The sequence below is a fragment of the Psammomys obesus genome, unplaced genomic scaffold (assembly GCF_907164565.1).
Source record: "Psammomys obesus unplaced genomic scaffold, mPsaObe1.curated_primary_1811, whole genome shotgun sequence".
Classification (NCBI taxonomy): Eukaryota; Metazoa; Chordata; class Mammalia; order Rodentia; family Muridae; genus Psammomys; species Psammomys obesus.
The window spans coordinates 132,176-159,789 of NW_026590681.1; the positions used below are offsets into that span (position 1 = coordinate 132,176).

At 37.5% G+C, this 27,614-nt stretch overlaps 1 protein-coding gene across 3 annotated transcripts; it reads left to right on the top strand.

The window, feature by feature from the left end:
- Positions 1-237: 237 nt before the first annotated feature.
- Positions 238-27,614, top strand: LOC129677712 (zinc finger protein 420-like). 3 transcript variants are annotated; one of them, XM_055608350.1, is made up of 5 exons: positions 238-383; positions 2,003-2,087; positions 18,890-18,974; positions 22,890-23,016; positions 23,968-27,614. In XM_055608350.1, exons 3-5 carry the CDS (start codon positions 18,945-18,947, stop codon positions 26,124-26,126), a joined length of 2,316 nt encoding a protein of 771 aa, XP_055464325.1. In that variant the 5' UTR covers positions 238-383; positions 2,003-2,087; positions 18,890-18,944; the 3' UTR covers positions 26,127-27,614. The 3 variants fall into 3 exon arrangements, with proteins under 3 accessions (XP_055464325.1, XP_055464324.1, XP_055464323.1); XM_055608349.1 differs by lacking the exons at positions 238-383; positions 2,003-2,087 and having other exon boundaries at positions 18,697-18,974; positions 23,968-26,174; positions 26,389-27,614; XM_055608348.1 differs by lacking the exons at positions 238-383; positions 2,003-2,087 and having other exon boundaries at positions 18,697-18,974.

The window sequence follows — 27,614 nt, forward strand, 5'->3', positions numbered from 1 at the left end:
CGGGTAGCCTGAGACAGAGTGAGAGGACGGGTCTCCGCAGGGCGGGAACATGCGCCTGACGCGGAAAAGAAAAAAAATCCGGGTGGTCTTGAAAAACTAAGCCAGAAAGAGCAAGCGCTAGGCAAGGGCGGGCTTGCAGAAGTCACGTAACCGGAACTCGTGTGTGGTGGGCGGGGTTAGGGCACCAAAGTGACAGGAAAAGCCACCATTCACGGTGGGACCTGGCGGAGCAGCGCGGTCCGGAATCGGCGGCGGACGATGCAGTCTCCTCCAGGAGGACGGGAAAATTCCCGGTAGCCACAGGTGCCGCGGGGCGTCCTGGGAGAGTCAGCAGTCAATAATACAGCGGCGGGAACCGCAGCCAGGCCGCCCGGACCTCCCAGGTCAGAGGAGCTGCGGGGTGGGAAGCTTGCGAGCGGAGCAGGGATGGAGGCTGCTCCCAAAGACGCCAGTAGCACTTCTGTTTGAATCTCTTACCGTGGATATCCTACCGTTGTCGTGAAGTTTGAGGTCCTATGAATTGGGGCTTATTGTGATTTTTAAAAATTTATCCTATGGTTGCCAGAATATTTTCATAAAATAAACCGGTAGAGTATTTGCATTATCTGTTGTCTGCAAGCATGATTCTCTGCTTTGTAGCGGTTACAAAGCGGCTGGAATTTAAAGTCATGCATGCTTTCTGACTTCTCTGTCCTACTGCTTGCATATTCAAGAGAGTAGCCTTTTCCGCTTGGAGCAGGCACTGCAGAGAACTTTGTATGTATTAGTCACGAAATAAACCAGTGTGAATTTGATTGTATCAAAATACAGTGTGACAGAGCAAAACAGTGTAGCGGTTCCTCCATCTTGGATTCTTGCTGAGACCATTTCCAGGATTAACTAGAAAATGATTTCCTTGATGGAGAATCCCATTAATTACTACGCAGTGCTCCTCTAGAGACCAAAGGTCAGGATGTCCTCGCTAACCCATCTTACTTGGCCTTTGTTAAAACTGCTTGTTTGCAGGAAGCTCCTCCAGCTAACCTTTTATCCTAGCTGCCCGTGTGCAGGAAGCCCCCTCAGGCTGGCTAACCTCCTGCCTTAGTTTCTGTTAAAAACTGCTTCAAACTGCTTACTCTGCAAAATTTCCCCTGCAGCTCGCTAAGCAAGATGCCTGGACAAGGGCTCTGCCTCTGCCTTTAAAAACCCATGTTCTGGATACTCAAAGCCACACTTCAGTCCCTAAACACTTGGGCGTGGTCCGCTCTCTGGAATAAAGACCTTCAGTTGGCTATAAACTGTTTGAGTGGTCATCTTTGGTGGGCTACCCATAGCAATACTTTATCAAGGGCCATAGTTACAACGTTTACTATGCAAAGTTTTGCTCCCCACTAATTTTCCATCTGAGATAATATGTTTTAAATACAGAATTCAGAAATGTGTATTAATATGCTGAGTTCTTAGGTTCAGGGAAGCGCAGTATGCATGCTTTGAGAGCATATCAGGCCACACTGTTCTGTAGTTAGCAGATACACTTTAGAGTAAAACAGAATTAGAAAGCATCTTTTGAATAATTATGTTCACTCACCTGTGTGAGAGAAATGACTCCTTGGTTTAGGAAAAGCACACAGCCCATGCTAAACTGTTTTTTCTGTTTGGTTTGGTTTTTTATTGCAGGGTTTGTTGACATTCAGTGCTGTAAATGTGGACTTCTTGTAGGACAAGAGTGAATTCCTAGACCCTGCTGATGGCACTTTTTGCAGAGATCTCCTTTTGGAGAAGTGCAGGAGAGTGAAAATAGTTTCCTTGCAGTCTCCCTAGCTCCTCCTCAGGGTTCCTGGGAAAACTACTCAGCATGTGTGTGAAATGTTTAAAGTGAAATCTTCAGAGAAAATTTGACATTTTTTTCTTGCTATTTTCTCTTTCCTTTAAGTTTATCCTTTTGGCAGGTGTTAGCATCTTTCATTTTTGTTCCATGAAAAAGTTCCAAGTACTTTCTGAAGAATGTTGTTCTCATATTCAGGCCTCGCTCAGCCAGATCTGCTCACTTGTGAAGAACATAGAGCCCTGGATGCTGAAGAGAGAGGAGACCATAGCAAAGAATCCAGGTATGTTAGAGGGATTTAGATGGCCATGGCCTCAAGTGACAGTAGAAAGAGGACAAGAAATCAGTTATGCCACATTCTAATTCATTAGAAATGATTCTAGAGAATTCCACTGAGCATAATCTCAGGATTATACTATTGTAGGTGTTAGAAGAATCTCTAGGTAAGACTTAAAGGCAAATATAATTTTATTTGTCTTTGCATATGAGTGATGCTTTTTCTTCCATCCACATTGTTACATATTTATCTTCATACTAATGTTAACAGGCTTTATTACCTCGATTTTAATATAGTGTTTAGTTAGAAACATTGATGTCTCTTGGTTTTTTGTTTTTTGTTTTTTTTTTTTTTTTGTTTGTTTGTTTTTTTTTGCTCTCAACAGAATATTTCGGAATATTTTGTAGTTTCTTCAGGTTTTATTTCCTAAAATAAGCCAGTAGGATTTTGATAAGCTTTGCTTAATATCTGTGCAGAACATCAAACTCTGCCTACACTGTCTTCTCATTGATATCCCCTGCCATCTATATTTATGCTAACAGTCCATGGTTTGTGTAGCTACAGTTTTTATATATTTTGAAATCATCTGTAGGTTTGATTCTTCTCTTACAACTTTTGAAGTCTTTGTGGTTTCTCACAATTTTGTAAATTTTAGGAAGATTTTATCTATTCATATGAAAATGCCTATAAAATCTTTGTTCAAATCACTTAGAATCTTTAAAGAACAGAAATATCCTTTTACATTTCTTTCTGTGTTTGAATGAGAACATGCTAGCAATGATTCAGTATTCACATGTCTTTATTGTATTCTGTTTTCTATCTACTGTTTGTGTCAGCATTACTGATTCTTGGAGAAGACATTTTTTAAACATTAATCTTTATTAGGTTTGAGGACTTGTTCTGTTTCTAAGACATGGCCACACTGGAAAATTCTGGTTAAAGTTTGAAAAGACTGGGCATCTTCTACTGCTGTGGTCATGATTTTGTGGAGACCTGCTAAGCATTAGGAGTTTTCTGTGCTGTTCATGGTTGTCTTTCACTAATGTCCTCTCTGATTTACAGCATCCCTGAATGGTAGATGTTGAAGTTTCTCTGCATCACTGTCTTTTTTTCCTACAATTTCATCATTGATTGCTTCATGCATTTGGAAACTATTTTGTGAAATACACTTATATTGATTGCATAGCTTTCTGGCAAGGGGACCATTTGATCATTTGTTAAAATTCTTTTCTTTTTCTTTTTTCTTTTTTTTATAAGTTGATATATTTGGCTTTTTCTTCTTCCTACACTACGACCAACAGTTTTCAAGCGTATCTTTTTAAAAATTTTCCTTGGCTCTTAGCATTTTTTATTCTTATACTTGAGGCAAATGCTTTCATAGAATATATATGTGTGTATATATTCATAGAATATCTATATTCTATGAATTTATATATATATACACACTTGTCTATACTATATATATTAGGGTATTTGGGGGTTTTTTGAACATTTTCATGTGTGGTTTGGGTAACAATATGCACATACATTTCAAGAAATCACTGAAGAAAAATATAAACACAAACCCATTTTGCTAATTTCCCTCTATTTCTTATGTTTCTTTTCCTCTTTCTGAGTTCCTTTCTATATTGTTGATATTTTGCAAACTTTAGTGGCATCTTTTATAAACTTGAGAAGCATCTTCTCTAGCATTTCTCTTTCTACTTGCTTGGTTGTTCCAGAAGCTACATGCTGGCTTGCCTGGTGGCTTCAGTGATTGGATCTCTATGGACACTGTGTTTCTTTGTTCTTCCTGCATTTTCTCTAGCATTTTTTATTGTTCGGGACCTTGGTTGTGGACACTGACTAGGCGGAAAGGAGATCACAGTGTACATTAGTTAAGCGTTTTCTTCATGACTAAACTTAGGGAGCATGTACTTTGTACATTTTGGGTATTTTAACTACTTTTGAACATGCTGGGGTTTTTTTTTTGTTTATTTATTGATTACAATATCATCTATTTGCTTTAAGTTTCTTAAATTCTTGATACAAATCTGTTTATGTATTGTACTATAAAAAATTTGCTAATTTCATTATAATAACTTCTTGATTCTGTAGGTTGTTTCTTCATACTGTTAATTACTACCACTTTTGTGCAAGTTTTTAATTGCATGCATTCCTTTTTTTGCTTTCTTGCTCTTGTGTCTTGTCAGTTTGCAGTTCCATATAGAAAATAAATATACCTAAGTCTATATATGGACTTAATTCCTCCGGTGTTACTCTGCAGATTTCACAACTTGTTGAATTGGATCCAGTTTCATTCTTTTATAATTAGGTATTTGCTTTTGCCAATATCATTTGTTGATGAGGTTGTCTATTCTGTAGCATATGTTTTTGCCTTTTTTAATTTAATTTTTTAAATTTTATTTTATTATTGCTATTTTTGTATGTGTCTGAAGTTCAGCTGCTTGGCCTCATTCTATATATGTTCATCTTACTGCTTTTGGTGTCAACTCTTCGGTCACTCCAGTGGTACTGTTTTCCCTTTGTGTCTACAGTGTCATCTGAAATCACCGCTGAGATGAATAAAGCTTTGCTCTATGTTTCTAGGGTGGTTCTGCACTTTAGGGTCTGCATACACCCATGTAAGTTTTAGGAATTTCTTTACTATATCTGTGAAGCAAATCATGGGGAGCTTGATTGCCATAGATTTTGAGTTAATCATATAAATCTTTTAACATTGTTATTTTCACAATAATATGTTCTGTTCCAAGATCATGCAAGAGTTTCTTGTATCATTCTCAATTTCTTCACTGAATTCAAGTTTTCACTTAAGAGGTCTCTCATGTGCTTAGTTTTTTTCTTTGTTTTATTACTTTTTTTAAAAACTACTTTTTGTTTACTGTTCAGTTTTAATCAAATAGATAGAAGCAACAGCAGTAAGTATAAAAGTTTTCTAATTGGTTGATTATATAGGTGATAAAAAAAAAATCTGCCTCTAGACAGGAACTCCACAAGGAGAGCAACAGAGCCAAAAAATCTGAGTACAGGGGTCTTTCCTGAGACTGATACTCCAACCAAGGACCATGCATGGAGATAACCTGAAACCCCTGCACAGATGTAGCTCATGGCAGTTCAGTATCCAAGTGGGTTCCATTGTAATAGGAACAGGGACTGTCTCTGACATGAACTGATTGGCCTGCTCTTTAATTACCTCCCCCTGAGGGGGAAGCAGCATTAGCAGGCCACAGAAGAAGACAATGCAGCCATTCCTGATGAAACCTAATAGACTAGGATCAGAAGGAAGGAAAAGAAGTCCTCCCCTATCAGGGGACTTGGGGAGGGACATATATGCAGAGGGTGGAGGAAGGGAGGGATTGGGACGGGAGGAGGGAGGGAACCACAAGGGGGAATACAAGGTGAATAAAGTGTAATTAATAAAGAATTTTAAAAAATTCTGCCTCTAATAGGCATTGATATCTCCCTTAAATCCTATCAGTTTAAGTTTTATCTTTTGTAATTAATAAATATTGATATGTAATCATACATAGGTTTAATCACTCACCATTATCCTTTTTCCATTCCCATACACATACCCACACACACACGCTTTACCCCTTCTCTTTCCTATCCCTGGTTAGCCATGTTTTTGTTTCATTAGTCACCTTATTTCGTGTACGATTTTGGGCCAGTTTACCAGGTCATCGTGTGTTCATAATTCTACTTGCCATGCCATACATACCACAAGAGTTTTTCATAGTTCACCTCCCCATCCTTCAGCTCTTACATTCTTTTTGGCTCCTTTTCTATCATGTTCCCAATGGTTTATATGTGGGACTATGGATTCCCAATAATAGGCTGTGCAGTCAGCAGTCAACTGTTCTCAGTATGTGAGTCTCAGAAATAACTGTTGCTCTTTGAAAACAAGGTTTTTTTGACCCATGCTAAAAGAAGCAGCAGGCTATGGGGGTGAGCTGAGTCGTTTAAGAGCAGTTTAAATATTTGCACATGTAGCAAAATGTAGTGGATTCTCTTCTCTGGCCTGTGACCTTTCTCATCTTCGGCTTTCAGCCTGGTTTCCAGTATCATCCATATATTTCCTGCTGTGGACCTGGCCTCTGACCAAACCAGGAAACCTTCTCTAACCCAGAAAATCGTCTTGCCACTATATCAGTGGTCATGCCTTGCCTGGCAGGTTAGAATTATATCACAGAGGATCTAAATCTGGGTATGCCCATTGATAACTCTACCCCTGCCCAGCCTACGTAGCAGTTTTTGACACCAGGGAGTCCAAGATATTTTTAGACACTTTGGGTGGTCTGCTGACTTCTCAGTATTTTCTTGTTGATATGTTAAAAAAAAAAAGTGATGTTGTATGTCAATAAGAGAGCCATCAGATCTGAGCTTTCTCACAGGTGTTTATAGTCTTTGGATGGCAGAGTTCTATTTTCTTTGTAGGAGGTCGACCTGCTTTCTTAACTCGCTTATAGTTTCCCCTTTAAATTTCTCTGTTTTTCTTGAACAGCTTACCCACTGATGCACTGTGTTGAGGTAGTGTGGAGGGAACTCCTCTGTTCGTACTCCAGTCGAGTGATTCCAGTTGTCCTTCAATTGTAGTGTTAATTTTAGTTGTGTCTTGTCTTTAGCCTTATATGTTCATTTTCACATTCTTCATAGCGTTTATACTGAGCAAATGTGATATTTGCCACAGGCCTTTCCTGGGTCTATTGACATGGTCTTATTTTTTCTCTCACTGATTCTATATATTTGGTATCTTACGTTAAATAGTTTGTAGGTGTTAAAACAGTCCTGCATTGTTGGCATGAAGTCAGCTTTTATTCTGTTTCATGTTCTTTTTCTTTGTGTTTTGTGCAATATTCTCCTTTTGTCAATAGTTTGTCTAAAAGAAAGAGTTTTGTGCAGGATCTCTTCAGTCCTCACAGACTTTAAGAGGAAGATCTTTCTGCTTTAGTCTCAGCACTTGCACGTGCGTGTTCTAGTTTTATGATACAAAGGTTGATTTGTTCACTTGTTTCTAGGAACTCATCCTTTCCTTCTTCCTTTCTGATTCATTTGCATATGACTTCTACAGCATTCCATAAGGTAACCCTGGCGTGATTGGCACACCTTACAGTGTCCCCCTTTCAGCTTACTCCCAGTGCTTAAGGATTCACTCACTTTGGATTAATTGAAAATGCTTCCTCAATACTTTTATCTCTTCACAGAAATAAGTCTTGCCTTGACCCATTGTATTATCTTTGAGTCTCTTTCATTAATTCCAACAAAATCTTTTTAGTATCTTTCTATGTTGTATTTCATATTGACTTCTTATTTTTGGAAGCCCTCAACCATGTAAGTATTGACAAATGTCTTTCACAACCAGACCTCTTGCTGCCAAAATTTCTGAGCATGTATTTATCACCCACCTCTATGGACTGTCTTTTTTGACATTGTACTCACTCTGAAACTCTAAGAAAAGTATCCTCAGTGCTCCATGAATTATGTATCATTATTGGGGATTTAAGTCTTCACAGTAAGTAGCTAATTACAGCATGATGAACAGTGGGCTGCAGAAGTGGCTCAGCAGTAAACTCAGCTGTTACTCTTGCAGATTCTAGGGTCAGTTTCCTTTACCTGCAGGGATATTTAACACCCTTCTGTAACTCAGGTTCCAGGAGACCAATTGTTCTCCTCTGGCCCCTGCAGGCACTGCATGTAAGAGGTGAAAGACAAAGACACTCATATACATTAAAAAAAAAAAAAAAAAAAACGGGGGGGGGGGGGGAGAAATTGGAAATATTCTAGAGGAATTGCATAAGGATTCAAGATAACAGTACAGGAAAGAACTCAGAGGTGATTCCCTCCTAGTGTAAGGGTAAATATGGAGTCTGGATATGTGACAGGACAGCTCATACCAGCATTGGAGGAGTTAGAGATCATCCTTATGGATGAGAACTTAAGTTGTGTTCATGGGGCTCAGAGCCAGAGAACATTCCGTGCCGACCGGAATGTGTTAAAAGATGGTTTATCATACTGACAATTTAGTTAGAAATACAGCAGAAACTTTTGAGAGGATCCTCCCTAATTGTGGAAGAATTTACAATACAGGACAATGTTGTTACCCAGCATTCCACACAGAGAAATCTGCTGTGGAAGGAAAGTGAATTGTATTAAGTACCACAGTTTTCTTACTTTGTTATATGACAGACCCCAGGTCTCAGAACCTCCTCACTGAGTATGATATGGAAAGGACACATGAGTAGTTCCTGATTGCCAATACTTGGGATTAAGGGCTGCAAGTTAAGGTTTCCTAACTCACATATAACTCTTCCATGATGCTCATGTGTGAAATGCATTGAAAAGCCAAATACATTGACTTACATTTTCACTCTCAAACTGCAGTGCTTTTAAAGTCCTTGTATACAGGTCTTGCATATTCTTCTGTGAGGACAGTTGGCTACATGTGGTGTTATTCACAGGAACTTTTGAGTTTGCTGCAGTTCACCTTTATCTCTACACTGCCCTTGAATTCCATGTTGCTGCTTTGAGTGCCACTGATTGTTTCATGGAACCACCGTTGAGAGAGGACAGATCCTATTTCTATTGCTAGTCATTAGGCCTTTCCCTTTTGTTGCTTTAAAGACCAGGAGTTCTCCATTCCTGTGTCCTCTGGTTTCTGCTAGGTTGGATGAGTAGAGGTGTTGAGTGCTCTTCCTTTCCTTCCTCAAAGTTAGGAAGTTCTCTTTTTCCTCATATTGTTGCTTTCTGACCTACAGTCTGTTATCTTTGCATTGCTTTAGCTTTGTTTTTTATATTGTACATTTCCTAACTAACCTCACTTATTCTTTTTGCTTAGCTCATTGAGTATCTTTTAAATTTCTCAAGGAATTCATAAATTCCTTGTTTTTTAATTTCTAAATTTCTAAATTCCTTTGTTTCTAAATATTTGAGTTCCTTTATTTGCTTTGATCTTTGAACAGTCTCTTCACTGTTTTTTTTACATTTAATCATTTATAAAATTTGAATGTATTATTCCAAAATTATGGAAAACAGTAGAGCAATTCCTCTGAAATTGTGGGGAAAAAAATAGAATGTGTCTGCCCCATAGTAGATATGATCCCTTGGGAATGAGGTTAGTGATGAGTAGCATCTGCTCTCCCTTACTTAACCTAAAATTCTTTAATTAAAAAAAAATCATGAAAATGTCCATTAACTATCAAGATAATTATGGGAGATGACATAAATTATAAATACAATATAGATGTGATATATCTGTATTTGGGTGTGTGTCCGCATATGTGGCAGAATTATGTAAACTAAAAAAACAAAACAAAACAAAACAAAAAAAAAACAAACGTTATCCAGACGTTTAGAATGAAGGCTTACTTTGTGACACAGGATTAACATAAGATATAACATATAGTTAAATAAGCTAGGCGTCTAGACATATGTCATACAAACCGAATTTCACTTGGAAATATAAAGTTGATTTTCTCAGAGAAAATTGGTAGCATCCAGGGACTGAAAGATCAGAATTGACATAGTAATTATTGAATTTCTTTTTTAATTAAATTTTTATTTTTTAATATTAGTTACAGTTTATTAACTTAGTATCCCCCTGTAGCCCACTCCCTCATTCCTTCCCAGTCCCACCCTCCCTCCCTCTTCTCCTCCCTGCCCCTTTCCAAGTCCACTGATAGGAAAGGTCCTCCTCCCCTTCCATCTGACCCTAGCTTTAGACAATTAGAAATAGTGCTTCCTCAAGATCCAGCTATACCACTCCTAGGCATATATCCAAAAGAGGCTCAAGTACACAACAAGGACATTTGTTCAACCATGTTTGTAGCAGCTTTATTCATAATTATTGATTTTCAACTTGAGTTATTAAGAAGTTCGTGAACACTGGAGACATGGCTCAGAGGTTAAGAGTGTGGGAATCCCTGTAAGCATCATGGCTGGTGGAGAAACAAACTGTAAGAAGCAAAAAGGAACACTCTGGTCAGGCTGACTTAGTTGGTGCTGGCTCAGACTTCTAGAGAATCTGACACCTGGCAGTTTATTGTAAGCCTGTCTAAACACAGTACTCTTTAGAAATACATTTCCTGGTGTAATTCAAACCCCAGTGCACATGGAGGCATAATTACATTGACACTCCACTCAAAATACTTGATATTTCTTCCAAAAGGGTAGATTCTAAAGATAGGCTCTATACATTAGTTTAAGGACTTAGGGAAGGATCTGGCATGGTGTTGGTCATCCAGGTCTCACATACAGCATACAGCGTATAGCACAGCAAGCCATAAAATATATCTGACATCTATTCCAAAGAATGGCTCTATTGACTGAGAAACAAAGCTAAAGATATAGGTCTAGGGAAAGTGAGTCTGGGATGAACATTCTGGGGTATTTGGGCAAATTCTGGCTCTGTAGATAACAAAGGTCAACAGGTTATTAACAATATCCACTCCTAGCTGTCTGGGCGAGAAACAGGAATTTTTGAGGAAATGTGGGTGCTGGAAATTGAACCTGGGTCCTCTGGGAGAGCAGCTAGTACTCTTAATACTGAGCCATCTCTCCAGCCCCATGATTTATTTGTTTGTTTGTTTTTGGGTTTTGGACAAAGGGTTTTTCTGTGTAGCCCTGGCTGTTTTGTAGACAAGGTTGCCTTGAATCCAGAGGTCACCTACCTCTGCCTCCTGAGAGCTGGGACTAAAGACGAGTACCACCACCGCAAATCTCCCACACTCAGTCCATTTATTAATTGTTGATCTTACTGCTTGTGCTACTGGTACTCTGTTCAGGAAGTCTTCTTTTGTACAAGTGAGTTCAAGGCTTTTCCTCACTTTCTTTTGTATAAGGTTCAGTATATCTGTTTTTATGTTGAGTCTTTGATACATTTGGACTTGAATTTTGTGCAGAGTGATAGATATGAATATATTTGCATTCTTCTACATGTGGACATCCAATTTGATCAGCACCATTTCTTGAAGATGCTTTCTTTTTTTTTCCCCAGGGTGTAGTCTAGCTTCTTTACTGAAAACAAGATGTGTAGATGTATGTCTGGGTGTTCAATTCCGTTCCATTGATAAATGTGTCTGTTTTTTTGTTTTGTTTTGTTTTGTTTTTTTCCAATACTGTGTGGTTTTCATGACTATAGCTCTGTAGTATAACTTGAAATTGGGAATGGTGAGACTGACATCAGGTCTTTTATTGTTCAGGACTGTTTTAGCTTTCTTTCCTGGGTTTTTTGCTTTTCTATATGAGGTATGGAAGATTTGTCCTTTCAAGTTCTATTTAAAAAACAAAAACAAACGGAGCTTTGTCAGGGATTCCATTGAATATGTAGATTGCTTTTGGCAGGATGGCCATTTTTTACTATGCTAATCCTATATCCATCCATGAGCACAGGAGGTCTATCCATCTTCTGATATCTTCTTCAATTTCTTTCTGCAAAGAGTTGAAGTTTTTATCATAAAAGTCTTTCACTTGCTTGGCTAGAGTTACCCAAGATATTTTATATTTATGAGGCTATTTTCCCTAATTTATTTCTCAGTCTGTTTGTCATTTGTAGATAGGAGAGCTACTAATTTTTTTTTTTTTTTTTTTTTTAGTTACTCTTGTATCCAACTACTTTACTGATGGTCTATATCAGCTGTAGAAGTTGAATTTTTATGTTCAGTTATATGTGCTAACATATCATTTACAAATAAAGATACTTTGACTTCTCTTTCAGTTTTAATCTCCCTGATCACCTTCAATTATATTATTGCTCTAGTTAAAACTTCAAGTACTATTTTGAATATATATGGAGAGTGGAAAACCTTGCCTTGTTCCTGATTTTATTGGAAATGCTTTGAGTTTCTCTCCATTCAGGTTGATTTAAGTTGATAAGTTATCCCTTATCTGTTTAAGTATGTCCCTTGTGTGCCTAATCTCTAGAAGACTTTTGCTATGGAAGGGTGTTACATTTTTTCACAGGCCTTTTCTGCTTCTAATAAAATAGCTCATGATTTTTTTCTTTCAGTTTGTTTATATGGTGGATTACATTTATTGATTTTTATATATTAAACCATCCCTACATCTCTGAGATGAAGCTAACTTATTTATGGCCAATGATGTTTTTGATGTGTTCTTAGATTTGGTTTGCAAATATTTTATTGGATATTTTTCTGTCTTTGTTCGTAAGAGAAATTGGTCATTCTCTTTTGCATCAATATGAAGTTTTGGTGTCAAGAGTTCCTGTGTGGCCTCATAATATAAATTGAGCCCTGTTCCTTCTATTTTATTTTTGTGGAATAGTTTATGGAGTATTGGCATTGACTCTTAGAATTCTGCTCTAAAACCATCTGGTCCAGGACTATTTTTTTCACTAGGTCTGTTTAAATTGCTTATCTGATCTGGTATGAATCAAGAAATTATCCATTTCTTTTAGATTTCCAGTTTGGTGGAGTAGTTTTTTTGTTTGTTTGTTTGTTTAAGTATGTCCTTATAATTCTCCGGATTCCCTGGGTACCTGTTGTTATATTTTTTCATTTCTGATTTTGATAATTTGAATATTCTTTCTGCCTTTTTGTAAATTTGGATAAGGTTTGTCTGTCTTCTTGATTTTTTTTTCCAAAGAATCGATTCCGATTTTTTTGGTTTTTGTAGTGTTCTTGCTTCTATTTTATTAATTTTAGCGCTGAGTTTGATACTTTCTTGTGTACTCCTCTTTGGTAAGATCAATTCTTTTTGTTCTAGAGATTTCAGATGTGCTGTTATGTTGGTAGGATGAAATCTTTCCAGGTTTTTTGTTTTTTTTTTCTTTGTTTGTTTTGTTTTGTAGGCACTTAGTAGTATGAACTTACCCCATAGAGCTGCTTTCATTTTGTCCCGTAAGTTTGGTTATGCTGTGCATTCATTTCTATTGACTTCTAGAAAGTCTTTAGTTTCTTTATTTCTGTCTTGATCCATTATTCGTTTAGTAGAGAGTTGTTCAGGTTCCATATATTTGTAAGTGTTCTGTTGTTTATCTTGTTGTTGATATTCAGTGGTGGTCTGATAGAATGCAGGGAGGTAGTTCAATTTTCTTGAATTTTTTTTGAGACTTGCTTTGTATTGAAGAATGCGCACAAACTTGAAGAAAGTTTCCATGAAGTGCAAAGAAGGTATATTCTTTTGTGTTTGGCTGAAATGTTCTATAACTATCTGTTAGGACCATTTGTTTTATAAAGTCTGCTAGGTCCAGCTTCTCTTTGTTTAGTTTTTGTGTGTATGACTTGTCTATTAGGGTAGGGTATTGAAATCTGCCACTATTAGTGTTTGATGCTCAATATATGATTTAAGCTGCAGTAGTATTTCGTTTATAAACTTGGGTGTTCTTTTATTTGGTGCACTGATATCAAGAATTGAAATGTCATCTTGATGGATTTTTTCTTTAGTGAGTTTTTTATATCCCTTTTTAATTAATTTTGGTTTGAAATCTATTTAGTTACATATTAAAATGGCTATACCAACTTGCTTCATAGGCCCATTTGTTTGAAATATGTTTTTAATTTTTTTCCCTGAGGTGATGTCTATCTTGATGCTGAGGTGCCTTTCTTGAATACAACAAGGAGGGGCTGATGAAGATCTCCAGTTAGCATCCCCGTTTCTCTGACCAGAACACTGCCTTTTTTTTCAGTGGGTGCCTGCTGGTTTGGGAGGTTTGAATACTGGGATGAATTGGGGGAAGGTAGGATGGAAGAGAAGATCTTTGTGATTCTTGGGGCTGGTGTCTAAAAGGAAAGGGAGAGTGCAGCAGGGTTTTCAGCTACAGAGCTGAGCATGAGATTGGGATATTGGATATTGGGAGGAAAAAAAGAAGTGTGGATATATTGTCGGCCTACTTGTTTCCCTGACAGGAGTGGCCCTTGGGTTAGCAAACAGTGTCCTCTGGGATTGGAGGCTGGGCCAAAGCAAAGAGTGTGGAGAAGGAGATTGGAAGAGGAAGTTCTGTGGGGTCCACAGGAAATGGGAGCAGGGAGGCTTCTACAGATATTAAGTTGAAGAGCTGGAGTAAGCTTGTGGTGTTGGATCTGGAAGAAAAGAGGATCTGCAGGCTGTCAAGCTCAATATCTGAGGTATAAGCTGTAGGTTAGCAGGGGATTGAGATAGAGCAAAGAATGGGAGAAGCAGGTTAAAAGGAGAAGATCTGTGAGATGCAAGGAGATGGAAGGACAGGTCAGGTAAGGCTGCAACTAGTGTTCTCTACCTTTTTTTTTTTATTAAATTTTTATTTTTTTCTTCACAATTTATTCAACATATGTCCCGATTGAAGCCCCCTCCCTCAGCTCCCCCAGTCCCACCTTCCCTCTTTCCCTCATCCCCTTCCCCTAGTCCACTACAAGTAGGAGTTTTCCACCATTGCCATCTGCCCATAGTTTGTCAGGACTGCCTAGATCCTCTTCCTCCTTGGCCAGACAAGGCTGCAACACCAGGGGTGAGTGATCAAAGAGCAGGCAACCAAGTTCATGATAGAGGCAGCCCCTGTTCCCCTCACTCAGAGATCCACATGGAGACCAAGTTGCCAAAATGCCACATCTGAGCAGGGGGTTTAGGTCCTCTCCATGCATTGTCCTCTGTTGGTGCATCAGTCTCTGCAGGACCCCCTGGGCTCAAATCATTTAGTTTTGTTGGTCTCTTTGTGGGGCTCCTCTCTCCTCCAGAAACTCAGCTGAAGGAGTTCTCTCATTTATTTATTTTTTTAATAATTGGAAGGGATTTTATACCTTTTTTTCATGGGCTCTCTTTACACTAGTTTCTTTTTTTATTTTTATTCTCATTAGTTACATTTTGTTAATTGTGTATCCCAGCTGTATCCCTTATTCCCTCCCCAATCCCACCCTCCCTCCCTCATCTCCTCCCTGCCCCTTTCCAAGTCCGCTGATAGGGGAGGACCTCCTCCCCTTTCATATGACTCCGTTTTGTCAGGTATTTTCAGGACTGGCTGCAAAGTCCTCCTCTGTGGCCTAACAGTACTGCTCCTCCCTTGGGAGATGGGGAGGTCAAAGAGCCAGTCATTGAGTTCCTGTTAGAAATAGTCCTTGTTCCCCTTACTATGGGAAACCAATTGATTACTGAGCTATCACGGGTCACATCCGAGCAGAGGTTCTAGGTTTTATCCTCTCATGGTCTTTGGTTGAGTGTCCATCTCAGAAAAGACCCTGTGCCCAGATATGTTTGGTCCTTGTGGAGCTCCTATCCTTTCCACATCAAACTCCCCTTCTTTCATATGATTCCCTGAACTCTGCCGAGGGTTTGATTATGAGTCTCAATATCTACTTTGGAACACTGCTAGGTAGAGTCTTTCACATGCTTTCTGCGGTAGACTCCTGTCATACGTTCAGTGCATATCCCATTTGTCTTTCTAAATGAGGATTGATCATCATACCTCGTGTCCGCTTTCTTGATTATCTTCTTTAGGTGTATAGATTTCATTATGTTTATCATATCTTTTAGGTCTATATAAGCGAGTATATTCCATGTTTGTCTTTCTCTTTCTGGGATACTTCACTCAGAATGATCTTTTCTAGATCCCACCATTTGTCTGCAAATTTCATGATTTCCTCTTTTTTGATTGCTGAATAGTATTCCATTGTGTAAAAATACCACAATTTCTGTACCCATTCCTCCGTTGATGGACATCTGGGTTGTTTCCAGGTTCTGGCTATTACAAATAAAGCTGCTATAAACATGGTTGAGCAAATGTCCTTATTGCTTACTTGAGCAAATTTTGGGTATATGCCTAGCAGTGGTATAGCTGGGTCTTGAGGAAGCACTATTCCAAATTGTCTGAGAAAGCGCCAGATTGACTTCCAAAGTGGTTGTACCAGTTTACATTCCCACCAGCAATGGAGGAGGGTTCCCCTTTCTCCACAACCTCTCCAGCATGTGTTGTCCCTTGAGTTTTTCATCTTGGCCATTCTGATTGGTGTAAGGTGAAATCTCAGGGTCGTTTTGATTTGCATTTCCCTAATGGCTAATGACGTTGAGCATTTCTTTAAGTGTTTCTCTGCCATTCTGTATTCCTCTACAGAGAATTCTCTGTTTAGCTCTGTTCCCCATTTTTTAATTGGATTACTTGGATTGTTGCTTTTCAGCTTCTTTAGTTCTTTATATATACTGGATATTAGCCCTCTGTCAGATAAAGTGTTGGTGAAGATTCTTTCCCAAATTGTAGGCAGTCGTTTTGTTTTGATGACGGTGTCCTTTGCTTTACAGAAGCTTTTCAGTTTCATGAGGTCCCATTTATTGATTGTTGCTCTTAAAGCCTGTGCTGTTGGAGTTCTGTTCAGGAAGTTGTCTCCTGTGCCAATGAGTTCTAGGCTGTTCCCCAATTTTTCTTCTAACAGATTTAGCGTATCTGGTTTTATGTTGAGGTCTTTGATCCACTTAGACTTTAGTTTTGTGCAGGGTGATAAATGTGGATTTATTTTCATTTTTCTGCATGTAGACATCCAATTAGACCAACACCATCTGTTGAAGGTGCTATCTCTTTTCCATTGAATGGTTTTAGCTGCTTTGTCAAAAATCGAGTATTCATAGGTACATGGGTTTATTTCTGGGTCTTCTATTTGGTTCCATTGATCCTCCTTTCTATTTCTATGCCAATACCATGCAGTTTTTATTACTATTGCTCTGTAGTACAGCTTGAGATCAGGGATGGAGATACCTCCAGATGATCTGTTGTTATACAGGGTTGTTTTGGAGATTCTGGGTCTTTTGTTTCTCCATATGAAGCTGAGAATCTTTTTTTCAAGGTCTGAAAAGAATTGAGTTGGTATTTTGATGGGAATTGCATTGAATCTGTAGATTGCTTTTGGCAGGATGGCCATTTTCACAATGTTAACCCTACCATTCTGTGAGCACGGGAGATCTTTCCATCTTCTGAGATCTTCTTCAATTTCTTTCTTCAGAGACTTGAAGTTTTTCTCAAACAGGTCTTTCATTTGTTGGGTTAATGTCACCCCAAGGTACTTTATGTTATTAGTGGCTATTGTGAAGGGTGTTGTTTCCCTGATTTCTTTCTCAGCCCTTTTGTCTTTTGTGTAAAGGAGGGCTTCTGATTTTTTTGAGTTGATTTTGTATCCTGCCACTTTGCTGAAGTTGTTTATCAGCTGGAGTAGTTCTCTGGTTGAATTTTTGGGGTCACTCATATATACTATCATATCATCTGCGAATAGTGACACTTTGACCTCTTCCTTTCCAATTTGTATCTCCTTGATCTCCTTTAGTTGTCTTATTGCTCTGGCTAGGACTTCAAGTACTATGTTGAAGAGATATGGAGAGAGTGGGCAGCCTTGTTTTATCCCTGATTTCAGTGGGATTGCTTTAAGTTTCTCTCCATTGAGTTTGATGTTGGCTGTAGGCTTGCTGTATATTGCCTTTACTATGTTTAAGTATGTTTACACTAGTTTCTGTGAAAATAAAGTTGCAAAGCTGTAGCTCTGAATATTTTGTTTTGGGATCTTAAAAATATTTTCATAATTGTACAAAATTCTTTATTGCAAATGACTAAGAAGAACCCATGTTAATTACACTCTCTCTTAAGATTGCATATTTTTGGTTAAGAGGCTGAGTAAATCCCTAAAAAGAAAATTTTTCTTACCTTCTTCTAGAGTTGAGCTCTTCACATTGATATTTGTGATTTTCTTGTGCTCATGTGACTGTTTACATATCTACTTTTGTGAAAAATGTCAGTATTTGGCGTATGGGAATTATATCAACTCTGCTTATTGCTGTTAGTAATATAAACATTTACACCATGACATTTGTCAAAAGTACATGGTAGTCCATTTCTTTGTGTACACTTGTTTTCATTTTTTCTTGAGTGACTTAATATTTCCTCGTAGAAATGAAGTCAATACTATTTAGACTTATTTTTAGTTCTTTCTGAAGCTACCTGAATAATTTAAGTTTCTAACTTCTCAAATTGTCATTATAGATATTAAGGAAAACTGATCATTTTGTGTGTTAGTTTTGTGTTTTTCTATAATAGTTAAGACAGAACTCTAAGATTTTTTTTCACATGGTATCTGTGGGGAGCTTTCTGTGTGACATTATGATCATTAAAAACAAGTTTGACACCCTTCTTTCCTAACAGTGTCTCCTTCTCCTTTGTCCTATTCAGATTTCTCTAGCTTACTCTTAAGCCTCTGGAGTAAAGCAGACTGGAAAAGGCATGCATCTTCCTCTTCTTAAAATTTTCCTGCTAATTCTGTTCATTGTTTCTCTGCACTAGACTATGGTTCTTGGTATAACTATTGAGCTGTGTTCTGTTTCTTCCTAGTTGCTTTAGGAGTTCATCAGAAAATCTTGTTGAACTTTGTCTTAGACACTTCCAATTATAAAAATTATTAGTAGTATTTTTTTGTTTCTCCAGTTAGAAATAGTAGTTTATTGTTATTGTGAGTTGGACATGTTATCTTATTCCAAGCTCTCCTCTATCTATTCTTCATGTAAAATTATCATGGATAATTTCTCTCTAATTTTTCTGTGTATAGTTTATCTTTAATTATGATCTTTAGTGTTGTTTGAGTGGATAACCTGTACTATTCCATAACTTTCTTCAAGGTACTTTTTTCTTCGTGAATTTTAAGAGCCAATATTTCTGTGTTCAATGATAAGATCCACAGTTATTTTCTTTCATCACTCTAAATATCCTCCATGCTTTTCTGTGTGTAAGAATGTTGACAGTACTTCTGGTATATTTTTTGTTTTGGGGTTGTCTTATATGGGTTAGCATTGTTTATAACAGGATTGTATTAATTTTAACTTTAATTTTTGGCATATTGATGTGAAATGTCAAGAGGAGTTCCAGTCATTGTTCCTGAGACAGAAACTCAGAGAAGAGCAATAGAAAGAATGGATGTTTCTCCAATAAATGTGCCCCAGGTCAGTGTTGTGTCCACGTTACTTTGAAAATTGGTTTTTGTTGAAATTATGCAAGCCTTTAATTCCCTGCCTCTGATAAAGTTATCTGAAATGTTTATTTCCTATGATTTTTGGTCTTCTTTTTTTTCTCTGATAATTAAAATTAAGCCTTTACTTTTTGTCACCTACATAGCACAGCCTTGTCCCATTGTATCCTCCCTGGATTATTATTGTGAGGACAAATATTTTTCATGTACTTAAGACCTGTAATTCTGAATGGAAATTATATTTTCATTGTAATTGACAATCAAATAAATATTCTACAGAGGATGGACTCTTTTCCTAATATATCAATGACCAAAGAAGGTCTCATAGGCTATATACGTTGCATTTCAGGGATGGTAAGGTTTTCAGAACCAACTTATGAAAATAAGCACAGAAACAATGGAATTTTTGGTGTACGTCACTGAGCAATTTATGGAGAAGTAGAAATAGGAGAGACTCACTGTTTTGAATCAATAGTAAATATTTCTGCTTCCTAGAGAACCCAAATAATGGAAGGACTATGTGGCTTGCTCTTGCTATAAAACTGATGTTTTTATGAGGAGATGCAAATTGCAGTATAGTAGATTTTCTCTTTGCTATTTGATATTACACAGGGATGATGTACCTACGGGTGTGTTGACATCTGAAAACTATTTGTCTCAGGAGAAGTATTGCTCACATTATTCTTGATTCCAATGCTCAGTGATAATTTCACAATAGATAGATCAGTATTTTCTCTTTGTCTCTTGTTTTAATTTCAGACAAGCTGTAAGCAGTCCTGTTCACACTTCTATATTGCATCATGTGGAATATATTAGTAAGCATTTTCTAGAATTATTGACTTGGTTCTGAGCATAAGCCATCTATTTTCAAGCATAAGTCAATGGCCCTTTAATAACTCTGTCTCTTCTTTTGAAGTAGGAAGTCTTCCCTCAGCCCGTATGTTTCCTTTTCCCTGAAACTGTGTCTTACATAAGTAAAGATTCTGCAGAGAATTTGCAATGGACAGATTTTTTATTTAAAAAATGTTTTTTTATTTAGTATATAAGTGCTTATCTGCATGTTTTTATCTACAATATCTTTATTGTACTGCATACTTCTACTGATGCCCATGGAGCCCCGAGGTTGGCAACAAACCCTTGGTACAGGAGTAAAACACCAGCATCAGCTGCCATGTATGTAGAGAAAATGAAAGTGTAATTTCTCTACAGGGACAGTAACAGGAACAGATAGCTCTGAGGCATCTCTTATCCCTTAGGTTCACATCTCAGATGTGCATTCATGATGGCGCCAGGGTATAACCTTACATCTTCTGTCATTTCTAAAATGAAGAAAGCATCATAAATGATACTTAGCTATGAAATATAAAAACATTTTAGATGATTGAGTTCAAATACCAAAGAAAAGAATAGCATTGAAATTAAAAAGTCAAATTTTCAATTGAGACAATTATGTGAGCAATAATATATTCAAAATTGATGAAGATTTAGTATCTTTCTCACACAACTTAATACAATCACTTCAATCACAGAAAATCTTTCTACTTCTTCTGAATGCCTTGTCACATAGGACATTTATTTACACATATTTTTCTAACTATGCTGTAGCAAACCCCATATGGAATTTCTTGTTTCGGGGTAGACTGAGGCAGTGTGTGTAGAGTCAGTGACTGATCACTCAGCAGACTTTTTTCTTAGGATACGAAGCTTGATTCTCTGGGCTGGAACTATTAGTAGCCAGCAAAGAACAAAAAGGAAAGAGGGGAAAGAATCTATGCTAATACCCACATACTTAGCGGATAAAACAAGTCAAGCTCCAACGAGCAGGTTCCAACAAGCTTCAGCAATTTCACACATTCACATACATACATACATACATACATACATACATACATACATACATACATTCATACATACATTCATACATTCATACACATTCACACATTGGGTGTATGGAAGAAATTCCAAAAGTGAGTTCTAACCAACTTTCTATAAATACACATATACACAGATGCATAAAGAAAACATGCTCCCCAATACCCTCACACGATCAAATGTTTTGCATATTATCAATGAAGAAAACAAAATATAAGAACCCATATACATTCATAACTAAGCAACCTGTTATAAATTAACAAAGTGTAAGCAAGCAAGCAAGATAGTTTTGTTTTTTTGTTTTTTTTTTTTTTTTAGCCAGTTTCTCTTTACTGGCAGGCTGCAATTTGAGGTTATAAAGAATCACTTATCTTAAAAAGTAATCTTATAAAAAATCTTCAAAAAAATCACAAATCTAAACTTTTTATTAAAAAATCAGTCTTTTCTACTTTAAATCCTCAAGGTATACATCTACTCATTAATGATTTTTATAAATCATAATAAGGAAGATGAGGGCAAAATGGGTACAAGAAATTATTCATCACCTTAATTACCAGCTAAGCTTCAGTAAGAGAGTCACATCAGCCAGTGCTAATTAAGGTATTGTTCTTGCTCCCTAACCTCAAAAAGTCCCGAGCTCAACTATTAAGAGTGTACTTTTCTGAGCTTCGAATTGTTTCTGAAGGTTTTCTATATCCAAGCCACTAACAAAATCAACTTTACCTAACCTTACTAAACAATCTATTTTTCCAAATTCTTTCCGAGGATGGTGGGTGAATCATTAATCTGATCCAGCAGCAATGGCTGGAAAAGATCAAGCATTATTACTGAAGTGCCAAAGATACTGCCCAGTGAGAGGCTGGAAGTCCCAATGAGTTTTCATACAACTCATGTATTATGAGGGATGTGGTAACCACAAGGGCAGTAAGCAGAGCTGTGCCCCATAGCAACGTAAAATCCCCAGGACACACTATTCTCGGACTGTGCCTCCCAAGGCTCACCCATCTTGATTGTGCTAATCGGTGGGCCGCATTCCACGTGTTCTAAAACTGCTTTGCTGTTCCCCCTGCATGGCTGGCCCTTGAAATTGTTCATCTGTGTGGGTTTTGTTGACTTACAGAAAAATATAGATTATATTGATGGTGTTTAATGGTGATTCTTCTGTTCTTGATGATTTTGAAAATATTCTTATACAGTAACTTCACAAAGTATTTGATTCTGTGTGTTGTTTGGAAGGTTGGATTATGCAATGATGTTACCCTACTTACTGTTGATAAAGAAACCCAAACTCCTTGACTTTTTATTCATCCATGAATTCCACATTCCATATTCTACCTCTTTGTGTTATAAATGATGTACAATTGTACCTATACCTCAGGATCTCAGCTGAGTCTGTTGGAATTGATTCAGGTGAGTCCCAGATGCAGGCAAGATTGATCCAGTACCCATATTTGAGCAAAGTCAGCAATGGAATCGCGGTTTAACCGCATTGCAACAGTGTGCCCTGTCTGATTCTGGCACAGCCGTCACAAAGGTACATTCCTTCATTTGGACTGCAGATGTATAGCTTATATGCCCTCAGAGTTTGCTGATGGTGAGTTTGCTATATCATACTGTTTTCACAGAGATAGAAGGTATAAGATAGAGTATTAATATTCTAGAATGTGTCTTTTATTAAAATTAACTTTCACTTTTACTTAATAGGTATATTTCCCTGAATGCGTATATGAGTAATATGTGTGCATCTTTCTTGTAAAGTTCAGAAGAGAGTTATTGAATCTAATGGAACTGGAGTTATAATCCATTTTGTAGTACCTTGTGGGTACTGGGAACCAAACTTGGGTTTGGTTCCAGAACATATGTACCATCTCTCGAGTATTGTTAGAAGTCTTTTGTGTTTGAATAATTGTCATACCTCATCTAAATCACAAAATTGTCTCTAATTTCTTTGGGTCTCTTTTACCTTGGAAAACATTATGTCAGCAGCACATGGTAAGTAGGTAATTTTCCCTTACAGGATCTGTTGACGTTCAGGAATGTGGCTGTGGACTTTTCCCAGGAGGAGTGGGACTGTCTAGACTCTTCTCAAAGGGCTCTGTACATGGATGTAATGTGGGAGAATTACAGCAATCTAGTTTTTGTAGGTAAGAACCCTCTTCTTAGAGAATTCCTCACTTATCGTTTGCATTTACCTACTTTGTGGGTATGTATGTAGACTCTAGACAGTCTCTGACCTGTCTAGAGACTACCAGAAAGAAGGAAATTTCTGATGACAATTCCGTAACTTTACATTTTCAGTGTTCTCTGCAAGAACACCCAAAGTTGTATACTGTACGATCTCTCTAACCTTCTCATCTCATTTTTAATCCTAACTTCAGAGTTCAAAGAAAATTGAATCTCTAAAGCAATGAAATGCATTGTAGTGCAGCACTTGGTTGTTGGAATACTTAGATTTTACTCGTGGTTTAAGCTAGTCACCTATTTCTGATTTAAAAAAATGGAGAGAAACCCTGTCTCTATAAACCAAAAACAAAAGAGGGAGGTTAAAATATTGAAAGAGATGTTGGTGTACATGTTGGAGTTTGTTTTGTTTTGTTCATTTAAAAAAAATTGAGATATAGTCTCTTGTCCTGGCACAGCATGATTTTAATCCTATGACTAGGAAGGCTGAAGCAAGTGGATCTGGTGAATTCCAGGCCAGCCTGGGTTACATAGTGAATTCCTAGCCAGTGAAGGCTATACAGGGTGACTCTCTCCAAAACACAAACAACAAAAAGAGCATTGTCCATATGATTGTTTGGATAGTTTCTTTCTCAAATTGCATTATTGTTTGATCTCCTATTCATTCAGCCTTCTTCAGCATATGCAGATTAAAGAGAGAAGACTATTATTTCATCTCAGTTTGCTAGAGATCAGAGTGGAGGTTCTTCTGAGCATCCATTTAATAATAGTGAAACACTAAAGTTCTCTGTTGAGAGTTCTGTTCTTAGGAATTGCTAGTTTATTTGTCTTTGAGAACTTAGGAAGGCATCAGTTACTGAATTCTTTTAATCAAGCATCAGTCCTTATTGTCCCAAATTGTGCTAATTTTCCAGAGAACCATTGCATATGTGGTAAATATGAGGAGGTCTTGGATCAAGGATCAAAGCATATTGTCTATCAGCATGCAAGTATCCAAAAGAAGTCTTACAAATGTTGTGACCCTGGCAAAATAATTCATGAAACCTACCAAGGCAAGCCTTATAATAAAAGTGATACTACAGAAAGCTGTAAGTACACAAGTAGTAATCACAGGGATGCCTCCATTGAATCATCAAGCCTAAAGACATATAAAAGTAGGGACACTGGAAAAGAACAATATGAAGATAAAGATTTAAAGTGTTTAAATTTGTGTTCCATAATTAGCCAGTATCAACGCATCCACACTGGAAAGAAAGAAGACAAAAATAGAGAGTATAATACATTTTTAGTCTCTAAGCATAAACTTAAGATGAAACAAATCTGTAGTGGAGAGAAACCATACCAATGCAGGAAATGTGGAAAATGCTTCAGGACCTATTCGAGCCTCTGTAGACATCAAAGGACTCATCCTGGAGAGAAACCCTATAAATTTCCTGAATTTGATAAGTCCTTTCTGTATTTGTCAGACCACAAAGAACAGTACAACATCCATTATGGAGAAAAACCCTACAAATGTACAGAATGTGGTAAATGCTTTTATCATTCATCAGGCTTTAAAAGACATTATAGAATCCACACTGGGGAAGAGACTTACAAATATAATGATGGTAAAAAATCCTTTATCTACTGCTTAGGTCTTAGAACACATGAGAAAATTCATCAAGAAGAGAGACCTTATGAATGTAAACAATGTAATAAGTCCTTCCATACATTGTCAAACCTTCAGTACCATTACAGGACCCACAGCAGAAAGAAACTTTACAGATGTAATGAATGTGGCAAGTTCCTTTCCACCTCTTCAGGCCTTCAAAGACATCAAAGAATTCATACAGGAGAGAAATCCTATGTGTGTGCTGAATGTGACAAATGCTTTATCCAGAAGTCCCAACTTCAAACACATCAAAGAATTCATACAGGAGAGAAAACCTACAAGTGTAATGAATGTGAGAAATCCTTTACCGTTGGCTCATCTCTTAGAATACATCAAAGAATTCATACTGGAGAGAAACCCTACAAATGCAGTGAATGTCACAAGTGCTTTATTCAGCAAGCCCACCTTAGAAGACATGAGAAAATTCATACAGGAGAGAAACCTTACAAATGCAATGAATGTGAGAAATGCTTTACTGTTAGCTCAGATCTTCGAATGCATCAGAAAATCCATACAGGAGAAAAACCCTACAAATGTAGTGAATGTGACAGATGCTTTATCCAGAAGGCTAAGCTTAAAAAACACCAGAGACTTCATACAGGAGAGAAACCTTACAGATGTAATGAATGTGGCAAATGCTTTACAGTTGGCTCAGATCTGAGAACCCATCAGAAAATTCATACTGGAGAGAAACCTTACAAATGCAGTGAATGTGGGAAATGCTTTATCCGGAAAGCCAACCTTAGACGACATCACAGAATTCATACAGGAGAAAAGCCTTACAAGTGTAGTGAGTGCGACAGATGCTTTATTCAGAAAGCCAACCTTAGAACTCATGAGAGAATCCATACAGGAGAGAAACCTTACAAATGTAATGAATGTGGGAAATGCTTTACCGTTGGCTCAGATCTTAGGAAGCATCAGAAGTGTCATACTGGAGAGAAACCCTACAAATGCAGTGAATGTGGGAAATGCTTTATCCGGAAAGCCCACCTTAGACGACATCACAGAATTCATACAGGGGAAAAGCCTTACAAGTGTGGTGAGTGTGACAGATGCTTTATCCAGAAAGCCAACCTTAGAACCCATCAGAGAATCCATACAGGAGAGAAGCCTTATAAGTGCAGTGAGTGTGACAGACGCTTTATCCAGAAGGACCACCTTAGAACCCATCAGAGACTCCATACAGGAGAGAAACCTTACAAGTGCAGTGACTGTGAAAAATCCTTTACTGGTGGCTCAGTTCTTAGAAAACATCAGAAAATTCATACTGGAAGGAGTATCAGTTTCACCAGTGCAGTGAATTTAACGAATCCTTTATCCAAGAAGCCCACCTTAGATCTCATCAAAGAATTGATTCAGGAGAGAAGCCTTATAAATGCAGTGTGTATGGCACAGTCTTTACCTGCCTCTCAGGTCTAAGAAAACATCATAAAATTAATACTGGAAAAAAGAAAAAACGGTTCAACAGTAAGTAATATGGCATATGCTTTATTCAAATTCTGTTCTAATGAACCGCTACAGGCTCCGCACTAGAATCATTACGAACACAAGAAACTTGTGAATGTCTTTAAGTAATGTTCAAATCTTTGGGGGGGGGGGGAATCAGTAATTTTTATTGTGAAAAAAATCTGCAAATGTAATATTGTAGGAAAAGTTATGTTAAAATGTTTTATCTTTTCAGCTTCAAATACTTCATAGTGAAGACAAAATTGAGAATTCTGAAGAATGTTCTGTTGTGTAGCAGGGAGGTTTTTTTTGGTTTTTGTTTTTTTGTTGTTGTTTTGGAGACAAACATTTTTCAGAGACTGCAACAGTTCATCCTATAGGGAACCTGATTATGACAGGAAATAAATCACTCAAAATAGCATCAAAAGGTCCCTGAAACTGACAGGATTCACTAAGCTTAATTCCATTTGAAAAACCTCATACCAGTCTTGCTGCTTAGAAGAGGTGTGATGAACTGAGCCAGTAAGAGCTATTGCCCTTTAACTTGTAGACATGCCTAAAGGTGTTTAGTGTGCTCTGGGTGTCCAGAGTTGGTTTGGAGTTTCATGATAGCAACTGTCTTTGAACCCATTTTGCCCCTATAAGCAACTCCATCCCTATATTTGTGTAAGTAACGCCAATGAAGCCCATTGGTTCAATGAGATAGATTTCATTGGCAAGCTTACTTGCTTCTGTTATCAATTCCCATTTAGCTGAGTGGGTACATATGAATGTTATGGCTTCACAGGAAAAGTCTCTCATACAACATGTGCTGAAGCCATTAATTGTTCCTCCAAAATTGTACACCAGAAAATCAATATCAAAGAGAAAAATTTGATTAAATAAAGTAGGGAAGTGTTTTGTGCAGGTTTACTAGGACATGCTGCCATTAAAAGGGCTCAATACAGACAGCATGTAGAGGCTTATGGAGCCTAAGAAAAAAGGCTACTCTCTTCCTTGCATTCATGGAGGAGAGTGAGAAGTCTGCAGTGAGACAAATGAAAATATGACTAGAAACCCATTATTGACAGACAACATCCAAACTTGACTGTGTTTGTGCATGGCTCTGGACTCTACTTAGACCCCATGATCCAGTTCCAATGGCTCTCAGAGGACTGCTGTCCATGCGCAAATACTGAACACCATTGTACCATCCTCACACTCTGTTGTATCTTAGAAAGTCCACTTGAAAAGCCTCAGGAAATGAATTGAATTTTGTTGTTGTTGTTGTTAAATCCTTTACACAATGCTAATATTGTAGACAAATCAGAAAATTCAGCATGAAACAGAACTCAAAAAATGCTGTAATAAAGACTATATTCAGCTTAATTCTGTGTGTGAGTCCATCTATACAGATATCAAGAGACTATGAAACTATATATAGATAACCTATAAACAAGAGAAGATGCACATGTTCATATA

What these genes read in the sequence shown, in the direction of transcription:
- LOC129677712 (XM_055608348.1), top strand. Translation starts at nt 18,882, where the DNA reads ATGTCAAGAGGAGTTCCAGTCATTGTTCCTGAGACAGAAACTCAGAGA. An exon ending in CTCCAATAAATGTGCCCCAG is followed by an intron (nt 18,975 to 22,889) that starts GTCAGTGTTGTG and finishes TTTCCCTTACAG; the next exon opens with GATCTGTTGACGTTCAGGAA. An exon ending in CAGCAATCTAGTTTTTGTAG is followed by an intron (nt 23,017 to 23,967) that starts GTAAGAACCCTC and finishes CTAATTTTCCAG; the next exon opens with AGAACCATTGCATATGTGGT.